The 12,171-nt window shown below is 46.3% G+C and overlaps 1 protein-coding gene across 1 annotated transcript in view; it reads right to left on the bottom strand.

The window, feature by feature from the left end:
• Positions 1-6,831, bottom strand: part of GRB2 (growth factor receptor-bound protein 2) — a 59,663-nt gene extending 52,832 nt beyond the window's left edge. The window contains exon 1 of the mRNA XM_004693496.2: positions 6,507-6,831. Within this exon, the coding sequence (XP_004693553.1) occupies positions 6,507-6,584 (78 nt within the window). The 5' untranslated portion in view covers positions 6,585-6,831. The remainder of the gene's footprint in view (positions 1-6,506) is intronic.
• Positions 6,832-12,171: the final 5,340 nt, after the last annotated feature.

Here is a 12,171-nt window from a genome sequence, read left to right on the forward strand (position 1 = left end):
AGGGGGGGGGGAAATGCACGGGACTATGGTGGTGGCACAGGGGTGATTTGGTGATGGGAAACCCGCGGGGATTACAATCGAGATGGAAAAAAAAAATGTGCAAAATGATGTAAAAATAACTTTATAATAAAAAAAAAGATTCTATTTTTCTTATTAGTTATTGTCAATATCTTGCTGTGTCTAATCCCTAAGTCAACTTTACACAGGCACGTAGGTACAGGAAAAAAGCCAGGACAAAGAGTTTAGCACTGTGCGTGGCTGCAGACATCTTTGGGGGCTGGAGGCCTTGCGTCTTGCAACATATCCCTGGCCAATCAGGGGTGATACCTACTGTGAATTAGTTATTAGTTCTTTTAAGCCTCACCCTGATCCCATTTGAGTAGATGCTGTGGCTGCCACCACAGATGGGAGCATCAAAACAAAGCAGTTAAGTGGCCAGCCTACATTCTGGTTGTGGGGGTAGGGGGTGCCAGTGGGGGTTGAACCTGTGCACCTGTGTTTTGGCAGCGCCTTCAGGTGTCATTCATCACATCTACAAGGGGCAAAACTGAGGGAGGATCTGTGAAGAAGTTTCAGATTTCTTTCAAAAAGTCATTCCGAGTCACTTTAAAGAGATCTCGGAGAGGAAAGATAGGGAGCATCTTTAGCCTAAGACTGAAAAGCAGATTAACCTTCAGCCATTAAAAAACCTACCAATCCCTGACCACTTTCACTTCCTGGAATATCCAACAAGGCAACAGGAAGGCAAATGTTTACTTTTTACTCTTTGGCTATAACTTTATAGTTTAACAGAAAATGATTAATTTAGTTAAGTTATAAGAATACGAAATACGAAAGAGTAAGAGTCACCTGCAACCCAATCACTTGCAGATAACCAGCACCTTTCAGGAGATGGCTCAGAAAGGAGTCTTACTATTTAACAGCAGGTAGAAAGAGAGAGCAATAAACCTCAATGGGCTTTCTCTGCAGTTTGACCTCCTCCCGGTGTGAAAAGGCCCTACAGGGGTTGGTTTAAAAAATGGAGGCTGCGTGTACTTCAATCCACCTGTTCTGCTCACCGCTGTCTCTGGTGAGTCCTCTCAGCGCCCCTGCACCTCTGGCCTGTGACCCAGTTCTGTATGCATAAATAAATAATTTTTTTTTTAAAGTAAGCTGAAAGGAAACCAGCTTGAATTCTAACTTAGTTACTTATCAGATGCCTAATCAGTAAAATGGGGTTAACAGCACCTGTCCCTATGGGAGTATTGTCAGGGTTAATGTTTATTAGTGCAAGGAGCTACTAGGCCCTCAGCCTATTAGCCACACTGTTACTTTTTAACAGAGGGCCTATTACGACTTTGCTCTGAGCTGTGTTGACTAGATTTGCCTCCATACTAACTCCTTCCTGCTGCTCCAGTGTAGTGGTACCTGTCCACCTACCTGCCCAGGCCCCTACTGAGAGGCTACTTCTTGGGAGTTGTCATTTTTCTTTTTGGCTAATATGATCATTCCATTGATTTGAAGATTCTTTACATTCTAATATCTCTGGAAATTCTCTTAAAAACAAAAGCATTTCATACAACTGCAGAAATTTCTAGGTGGCAGTCACTGAAAACACCTTCTATGTTTTTAGAAACTGGTTTGAGAAACTTCTTAGAATAAATTCTTAAAAGTGGAACTTCTGGGTCATTTTGTTCTGACACAAATCACCAAGCCCAAGCCTGGAAAGACTAGTAGGTGCAGACTTCCTCTGGCAGGTGAGAGCACCCACTTCTCCACACCTCCAAAAAAGGTGGCCTCCATCTTTATCATCTTGGCTAATCTGACAGAAAAGCAACTTTGTTTTTGTGTTCTTCCCCTATTCACTACTGAGTACTCACTATTACTTAGCTAGCAAGTCCAGTAAGTCACTGTGCCAGGGAGGTGCGGAGGCAGGCCCTGGCATACCTTGCACCTCTGCTTAGTCCCATCTGGCAGATTAAGAAGGGCACTGAAGTACTGCACAGGGGACACCACAGCCAGACCGACCCAAGATCAAGCTCACTCGCTAGGTGTGTGAGCCTGAAAAAAACCCCTTCACTTCTGCGCCTGTTTCTGGGCGCAGAGGAGGGGCTCATACATGACACAACCTTTCAGGGCTCGCCATCATACACAATGCCTGATGCCAAGGGAAATGCTCGTGATGGTGCTAGCCAATGGTGACTCCAATGGCTGCTCGTGCTCAGAGGTGAAACATGAAAGACCCCAAAGGAATACTTCATTCCTGTGCTCCACAGGAGTCCTGCATAGGAACTAAAGCTCACTCATACCCGCTATTTGGCAGACAGTCCACTGGGCTGGAGGGGAATGAATACAAAGGCAGGCAAGCAAATGCCTCTGCTGTCCAGAACCTGGTCAGTCCTAAAGATTAAATACAACACTCTGGGTTTAGCATTATCAACTGGCAAAGACATGCTTCCACCAAAAAAAAAACAACCAAACCACCTCAACCTCTCATTTTGATAATCCAAACACCCGAAATGAGGCTTGTGTACCAAAATACAGGACCCAGCTGCCCTACAACGGATGACCAGTCAGCCCCCTCAGACCCTGGCTCCGGGGAGCACACCACCCAGTGGGTGTTCTCAGTTACACAGGAGCCTTATTCACATGCCCCCAGCTGAAAGGCAGAAGTGCCAGATTTTTGCATTCCACACTCAGCTTCTTCCTTGCAGTCTCCCAACACCTAGGCAGGTTCGTGTCCCCCAGCCCCCGGACACCAGGGCCTGCCAGGCTGGACAGGCTTCCCTCCTGGCAATCCAGTACAAATGCAGACACCAGCTGAAAACCTTCAGAGGTAATGGACATGATCACACTCTGCTGGGCTTTTCTTCTCTGGCTCCAGTTCCACCTTCCCCATTACGTCACAGTCCAGGATCTTATCCCAGCCTTCCTATTTCAAACACAGCCAGCTCACCGCTCCATTTCCTTACCTAGCCTTGTCAGCCCGCAGGGTCCAGCTGAGGGTCACAGCCACACAGCTCTGCCTTCTACTTATCCACAGCTTCCCTTCCCAGATTACCCCAGCAGTTACAGGCAGAGTGCACAGCCTCCTGGGCAGTGCCAACTTGTGAGCACTAATGGGCTCATCCCCTCACAAGTAAACTATCGGAGGTCTAACCCAAAGAGGTTTTAAAGGTCTTTTTTGTTCTAAAAATCATTTTATGGGCCCTCCCTGGTGGTGCAGCGGGTTAAAGCACAGCACTGAGAATCTAAAGCCACTTCCGCATGAGTTCGATTCCCACCTGCCCGGGAGGTGACCACATGGCGCGGCAGACCTCCCCTGACCCGCCGCTGCGCCCCTCAGCAGTGGACTTCGTTGATCTGCCTGTTCTGCTCCCCACTCTGTCTCTGGTGAAGCCTCTCACCGCCCCTGAGCCTCTGACCTATACCCCAGTTCTGTATGCACAAATAAATAAATCTTAAAAAAAAAAAATCATTTTATGTGCCGCTGCATACCATTTCACACAGTCACCTCAGTTCTTTCATTTAGTTTCAGAGTCCCTGAAGGGAAAAAGCATTTTTTATATTTCTTTCCAACTCTCAAGGCAGATGCCCCAAGCTCCGGTTCACAAAGACAGGGCCTGCACACAGGTGGCAGGGCAAGAACAGGACCCTTCACCCTGCTCTAAGGCAGTTTAGGACTATCTGAAGCAGCGTGTGCCAGAGTGTAGAAACACCCATATAACTACCACTGGTTCTCTTCTAGACACGAGGTGAGACATCATGAAACCACATTTAGCAGGGGCCAGGCCAAGTCTGAGAGCTCGAATGGGCCACCTGGGCTCAGGCAGCACCGTTCCCAGCCCATGCACGTGGAACCCCACACCGCGACTTTGATGTTATCATGGCCTTGGCTGGAGAACCTCAGATTGGAAGAGCAATCCCTTCCACTTCCACACACTGGGCCCTCCCCTCCCCCCAAAGTGGCACTGTTTATAAGAGGGAAAGTAACAAAGGGAAAGTAACAGTGAAGCATTCAGTTCTATTTTCAGCTGCCTGCAAAATGTTTTTATTTTTTTCTCTCTCTTCTCTGTGCAGGACAAACAGACAGAAAGCAGGGAAGCGGCCATGAAGGCCAGGAGTCAGCGCTGAGCCAGCAGCAGAAGCTGCAGCGGAGGCTGGGAGCCTCGGAGCCTCCTGGACTTTCCCAGAGTGGAGGCTGGGCCTTTCCCATGTGGTTATCTCCATGTGGGTTCAATACCCACATGTTCTGTATCAAAAAAGGGCAAATATATCCCTGTTTCCATCAAGTCAAAGTAGCCAATGCTATTCCAGTTAAACAAGTTTCAGCTCACAGGTTACCAAGTCAAATCAAAGCCATTCAAATGAAGCCCATTACTCCTTGAAGCAGCAAATGATCAGAATGCTTTTTCGTTTTAACTAACAGCTCTAAGACAAAGCAGTGGCCCTCCTCTTCACTTAGCTGTTTCACAGAATTATGAGACAAAGAACAACCACTGTATCGTCACCCTTTTCCCCCCCTTTTTGGAGGAAAGCCACAAGATTACTAACAAACAGCTAATGGCCACCATTCAAAAGCAATAATGGCATCATGACTTCATATGCCAGTTATCCAGCAAACCAGAGCGAACCAAACATATGCATTTTTCAAACACCCCAAAGAAAATCTGAAAATGAATGTTAGCCCTCTAATTTAGTCTCTCTCCTACCACACACTTCCAGGGGAATGTCAAGCAGTATCATCTTTTCTAATTATAGAACACGAGAGAGGACTTCACACTTGTTCAAGAATTGACCCATGAATTTATAAAAATGTTCAAAGTCACAGTCAAGATGTCAGTGATAGTAAACTACCATGGATGTTCTAGTCTAAAAATTCTTAGAAACAACACCAGATTCCTGGTTTTTGTTTTAACTTGTTGCTTCAGTGCTACATACACAATGGGACAGACAAAAGAAAAATATCAACTACCAGGTGCAAGGTTCAAGAGTAAGCTCAATGGAGAAATCTACCCAAACATGGCCCCACAGCTACTGAGTGAGTGAGAGCTTGAGAAGCCAATCTCCTCACAGTCAGGGGGTACTGCTGGCAACTGCTGGCTGACCTGTGAGAACAAGCCATCATCTCCTCTGGTCACAGATGATACCAGTTAGCTACTTCTCAGGTGCTGATTTCCAGCACTCCTAAAAAACAAATAGGACATGGTACCCTAAAACTGCTGGCCACTTCTGGCTGCTTTCTGATAATTCAATGACTTTGAGAACCCCAAAAAGGCATGGCATCATAAAAAGAGCTTGAAATGAACACAGGCACCCCAGTTCTCTTCCCTGTAAGGGTTCTGCAGTGTTCCCTCCCTGAAGCACAAGCTGCCTTTCTAATACTAGGAAACTGCCCTGCAGAGATCTCCTTGTCCTGGGTCTGGGAACAAACCAGAAACTATTCACAGGTCTATACACCTTCAGAAGGAAAAACAAAACACTGATCCTTTTATATAACGGGCCTTATATCTACATTCATTTTCACTTCCTTCCTCTTTATAAAATTCCTATCATTTCATTCAAGGGTGATAAATACATGGGCGGCAAATCCCAGCCAGGCGACTAAGGGTCAGAGGAAAGAATGCCCAAGCTGGAGAGACAGTGACTAGGCAAACCTTACACTTCACGCTTTTCATCTGCTACAGTCCCCAGCTCTTCCATAATACCCACCCTTGTAAAAATAAATTACATTTCCAAGCGGCTCTATTCAATTGGGATGGGCAAACAATGTAATTAACACGTGCCAGGTAGACAGCAAACCCTCCTATAAATAGTGGGGTTCAAGATGAGCTGCAAACCTAAAGCAGCTATTTTTAAACTGTCAGCAGGTTTCCTTTGTGCAATTAAGAGTTTAATATGGGGGTGCTGCTCAAGTTTCTTTTGAGAAACCGAAATCTTTGTACAACACTAAGTTGAGCCTTATTATTTAGAATTCCGATCATTTCCAGAGAGAATAAAAATACACTGAGGTTCCTGAGTGGGTTTTGGCATAGACTTCTAACTACTTCTCTAAAGCAAGTGTAATTAATTTCTAACCTACTAGGATCACATTCCACAATGCAAAAATCTTTTGACTGTAAAATAAGATTAATTGAGTGCTTTTACATAAACACTTCAAGTTTAGATCTTTGAAAAAATCCTTTTTAAATAAAACTGTAATGGTAAATCAATCGACTCAAACACTTCCTTCCTTACCAACTACACAGCTCTGACTTTACTTGAAAGAGAACCAGTATCAACAAGCAGACAGAAACACTCGAAGCATTCGCACAAAGGCAGTTAGAGACAGACATCACAACAACCCTCTGAAGTCATATTTAATATTCTGCTCAGCCTCTGCCTCAGCCATCCCAATCACACCCAGCAGTGAGCGAGCGAGTGGGCAATGAGACAGGAGCGCAGCTTCTTTGTGTGTGATCTGGGCAAAGGAAGGTAGGTGAGGACAAGGAGAGGCCATCAGGCATCTGCTTGGCACCAACGCTTACCTTGAGGATGTCCCCCCTTTTGAAGCTCAGCTCGTCGTCAGCAGTGGCTTTGAAGTCGTACTTGGCGATGGCTTCCATTCTGAGTACTGCTCAGAGCTCAGCAGCCTAAAGCAGGGGAAGGGAGTCTTCCCTGCTGAAGCAACCCAGTGCTCTGGGCTCAGCTCGCCAGTCTTCTGGGGTTCACGCCTGCACTCCAGGACACACGACGCCACCCTGAATCAGAAGAGGGGTGATTGAGAGAAGCGGCTGAGATCGAAGGCAGCCCCGCCCTGCCAAGCGGCCTGTGGTCCCAGCCCCCACGCCCCCAGGCTCGACGGGGCTCAGCCCTCCTTCCTCCCTCCCAGGCTAGAGCCCAGATCTCCTTCTTCCTCTTTTCAGCCTCAGCCCCCAGGCGACTGACGGGCCCGCCGGCCAATGGCAGCCGCAGCTAGAGCTATTCCAGAACACACTTCCTCTTCCTTCCCGCTGGGTGTGCGCGGGTGCAGGAGCCGGCTGGAGTGCGGCTGGAGTGTGTTCAGTCTCCGCCTTTCCTCCCTCACCCCTTGCTCTCCTCCGGGCACCAAATGCAGCCTCAAAGATAAGGCCAGGGCACAGGCCTCTACTTTTCTCAAATAGGCCTATCTCCCGCCAACCTTCCTGGTCTCTGAAAACACTGGGTCCGCTACCCACAGTTCAAACCAAGCCGGGCAAGCTTAGGTCCCAAGCCGCTTGAACCTGCTCAAGAAACCAACCCAGGTCACTCCCTGAGATGGGGAGAAATCATGCTTGCAAACTTCCAGCTACCAGCACAGGCCACTCTCCCGCCACTCCTGAGTGACCAGCGAAAGGAGAATCAGGTCAGACAGAGCCCCTCGCTGGTGGAGACATGTTCTTGCATAAGGTCCCTCTCCTTGCATAAGAGCGCCAAGATCTCAGGACCCCTCTCGCCCTTAAAATAGATGTCCTCGGCGCAATATTCCTTCTAACCAGCATGGAGAGCAAAACTAGAGTCCTAATCTACATCTGATCAGAACCTGAGCCGCCTGGTCTTGTCTAGGGAAAAAAAGTACAGGGAGAAGGTGCCAGAAAGCCCAGTGTCTCATGCAGCTACCCCTAAGACAGCTGCTTTTCTCAGAGGCCCTAGAGCTAAAACCACCCAAATTGCGGATCCCAGGTGAAGTCTGTCACCACCCTTAGATGGTGTATCAGGTGATGCTGAGCTGTGAGCTGCGTTGCAGCCCCACTGTGAACGCGGGACACACACTAGTCAGTCCTCTGCACAACTGAAGGAAAACAAAGCCTTTTTCTTGACCAGTCCCTATTTCATACTGGCTAAATAAAAGCAGCAAACACTGACATTGGCAGAATGGGGACAGAGTATTTATAGTGACACCCTTCTTAGATAATTACCACTTAGCAGAAAACTCATTTGAGGGGCACAAGTGATTATTCTTTTGTTCTAAAGTTAACAACTGGGGCACGAACCAGGCATAGCTATAAATGGGCTATGCAGTCACCCAACTGGGAGATTCAGGTTAGAAGGAAATGAGTATCATGGAGGAAAGAAATCACCTGGTAACAAAAAGGCCTTCAAATTCTGAAAGCAAACACAGCACTGCCGGTAAACTAACAACCAAAATGACATTTATGCCAACAGACCACACCACACAGTGGACACCTAGAGCTCTGGCTCCAAGGGAGGGGAGAAAGAATTCTAGCAGATTATTATAAAAACTACTCTGGGGATTTTTTTTTTTTAAAGATTTATTTATTGATGCACACAGAACTGGGGTACAGGCCAGAGGTGCAGGGGTGAGAGGATTCACCAGAGACAGAGGGGGGAGCAGAAGAGGCAGATGTACTGAAATACACTGCTGAAGGGAGCAGCAGGAGGGACAGGAGAGGTCTGCTGCACCATGTGGATCACTCCCTGGCCAGAAACTGAACTTGTGCTGAAGCAGCTTAGGCTAGCCTCTCAGTGCTGTGCTTTAACTCCCGCCACCAGGGAGGGCTGGGATATTTATTTTTGTGTGGCCTTAAACATCCTTTACCTATGGTCTGTACTTTATCACACTAATCCTTGTGGATAGTTTTAAAATTCAGTATTAAAAGGCTTATGAAAAAGCTCTGTACTCACCCCAACACCCATGAGCAATCACTTTCAACATTAGCTTTTTCTCTGTATTTATTTACAGTATTTCTGGGGAACATGCAACTACTGCCTTTCTTAATTGATTCTCCAGAGCCTCTGGAGCACCTGAAAGGCAAGGTCTAGCAAGCACTTCCACTCTTGCCCCATCCCAGCAGGAACAGCACATGCCCCGGTAAGGCGGCTGTCACATCATAAAACCATGCTCGCTGGGGAGATAAACAACGCACAGCCACTGACCTGCCTCTCTAGGGCAATCCTGCCCACTGTCCTGGTATCAGTAGCTACTTTCCCTCTTTTGCCCACTTTACAGTACAGGTACACGTTTTCAACTGTAACAAATGCTCCATGATCTCCCTACCTGCCTATCACATTTCCCTTACCCCAACCTGATCCTTTCTTTTCATTCAGTAGGGACATTAACGGCAAGCTGAAGCATTGATCAGAGAGTACAAAATAAGTGGCATTTTGGAAAAAGAGAAATCAGTCAGAAGCCCAAAGAACTGTCACTGTCACGGAGCTGCCCAGTGACAGGACAAGGACACCTCCGATCTTTCAGGAATTTTGACAACTGCAGTGTAACTCAAAGCCACAACATAAAAACCAAGGCAGTCCTCAACACACTGCCCTTTGTCACGGGGCGCCTCCACAGAGGTTCCCTGGAGAAAGCTCAGGATGGTGTTCTATGCAATACTGCTTTGGAGACAGTTTGATAGAAGTGAAAGTACACTCGATATTTTCTGCAGTGAGCAAAGCAATCTCATGGAGAAACCTGAAGAGTCAGGCCACTTGCAGAAGAGAGCGCACAGGTTAAAGGAATAAAAGGGGGCGTTCTCTAAAGACAGATTCTCTACCACATCCAGACACTAGTGCCTGAAAGGACTCTGAAGGCAGACACAAGGCAGCATAGTTTTAACAGCAGATACTGCTTGTCCTTTCCTGAGACAACGGTTGGGAAAAAGCCTGGTGTGATGAGTCCGTCCACCCCACCCCCCCAACTCAGCAGCACACCCCGGCAGTCCTGCCCAGCAGCCAACCTGAAGGTGTGGCTTGAGTCATTTACTTCAAGCAATGTGTACTGCACCCAAAAATGGCGTCCCCAACGGTATTTGCAGGCTACTCTTCGTGTAATTCTCTTCTTCCCCAAATTCACAGGAAGTGCAGTGCACAGCACTGGGCGGGCCGCAGCTGCACGTCTCTAAAGGCCGTGGGCCAGGGACGGGGTGACCCTACTGCTCACCAGTTTTAATTCTGGATGAGACTTCTAAGCCTCTGCTTTGTCATTTGTAAAATGGGGTTCACAACATCTAATTTAGAGGGTTCACTCAGCATTAAATTAGATATCTATTAACATAGATAATAAACATGAAGTGCTTTAGGCAGGGTTTGACAGTAAGTCACTAGAAGTAAGTTAAAATGTTGACTCTACTTAATACTTCAAAAATGTTCAACTTCACTAGTAAAAACTGCAAATTAAATCAATGAGATTTGCTTTCACCTGCTACTTGGCAACTTTTTAGAAGTTTCACAATATGCAGTCTCTGCAACACTCCAGGTAACAGGTCCAGACTCTCAGCCCTTTCCATGCTCACCCACATGGAACACTCCAAGAACTGTTCCAGGTGCCAGGTAATGTGCCTGGTGGTGGATTATAAAAATAAAACCACCACAGAGCCCACGCTCTAGCTGGGAATTAATTAGCTCGTATTATCTATTGACAAGTTCAAATTACATACCCTTGACTATGCAATTCCACCTCCCCATTTCACCCCACTGAAATAGCGACACATTGACACAAATATAATGTACTCATCGCACACTGCCTGGTAAGCATCCAGGGGCAGACCAGAACACCCTTTTATGTGAACCCCAAGACATGGTATCAGGTGTTAAAACCTGATTGGCCCATTTCTGTAAAGCAACATAATGTATCTCTCATCTTGTTAAAGAAAAACTCAAAAGGCAAACAATGATAATCTCTGGGAGTGAGGTCACAAGAATACGTTTACTTTGTGCGTGCACGTCAATTCTAATTTCATATAAGGGTGCACAGTGGTCCCCTCTTATCCGCGGTTTCACTTCCAGTGGTTTTGCTTTCCGCGGTTTCAGTTACCCGCAGTCAACCACTGTCGGAAAATACTACATAGAGTGAGGTATTTTGAGAGACAGAGAAGAGATCACCATTATGTAACTTTTATCGCAGTATACTGTTAGGGTTGTTCTATGTTGTTAGTTACTGTCACTAATCTCCTGTGTCTAGTTTGGAAATCAAACTTCATCATGGGTATATATGGGGGGGACAATATACCCAGGGTTTGGTACTCTCCAGTTCTAGGAATCCACTGCAGGTTGTGGACTGGAACCCAGCACACACCCCGCACGCTGCCATGGACGAGGTGGACACTTTCATAGTTAAAACAAAAACTCAAATCCTTGTGATCCTCTAGAGTTGACCTCGATTCAACTATTGCTTTATTATTATTTTTAAAGATTTATTTATACATACAAGAAAGGGGAGGGGGGTTGGTGAGAGGATTCCCCAGAGACAGTAGGGAGCAGAACATACAGATCTGCTGAAATCCACTGCTGAGCAGAGCTGAGGGGAGACAGGAATGGGGTCTGCTGTGTCCAGTGGGTCACTCCCTGACCAGGGATTGAACTCAGGCCACAGTGGCTGACCATAGCTTGCTGGCACTGCCTTTAACTCCTGCTCCACCAGAGTGGCGCCACTTTATCATTTACTAACTGGGTGAGTGAACTTGGGGAAAGAACTTGGATCCTTCTAACTTACTCTAGTCCCTAGTATCCCTCAGTGGGACAACAGCCTCTATCTCACAAGGTTTCGACGATGAAAGCTACAGCACTCATACAGGCCTTAGCACAGTCTCTGGAATAAAATGCTAAGAGTTAACTGTATCCCCTGGCTTTTCTCAGCTATGGGTCCACATGTTTAGAGTAAATCTAGAACCTCTATTTACACACATACAGTTGCAGAGAACTCTGGCAAGCAAATGAACAGTCTACTAAGTATAAACTTTAAAGCAACTACTCCAAATAAGTCTTACAGGACATTCAAATATTTATGTATATAAAAACTAATCACACACATGGGCACCTACCAGGTTTTTCAGTATTTACTCTGGATATACAGAGATTGCAGTGAGTTTTAGGTGGAATTATTTAAGTCACACTTGTCCCATTTATGGCTGTATTCTGAAACAATTTTGGTAATTGGACCATCTACATCAAAATCAAGCACTCAGAGCCTGACCCACTGTGGGGTGCCTCCTGGAGCTCCCCAGATCCAAGCTCTCATAGGTAATTAGTATGTACTTAAATGTGCTCAATCAGAAGGGCACCCAACTCAGATGTTAAACTTTGCATTATAGACAATACACTACCTCTTTGCATAAAATGAGAATAGTGCATATTTACTTGGCACATACACACAAAAGCCACCTTTGACTCTTGTGACTACAGAAACTTGGTAGTACAGAAAGTTCTTCTGAACTAAGTCGGTAAATATTAATTCCTCTG

Source organism: Condylura cristata, unplaced genomic scaffold (assembly GCF_000260355.1).
Source record: "Condylura cristata isolate star-nosed mole 26May11 unplaced genomic scaffold, ConCri1.0 scaffold00038, whole genome shotgun sequence".
In the NCBI taxonomy this organism is placed as follows: Eukaryota; Metazoa; Chordata; class Mammalia; order Eulipotyphla; family Talpidae; genus Condylura; species Condylura cristata.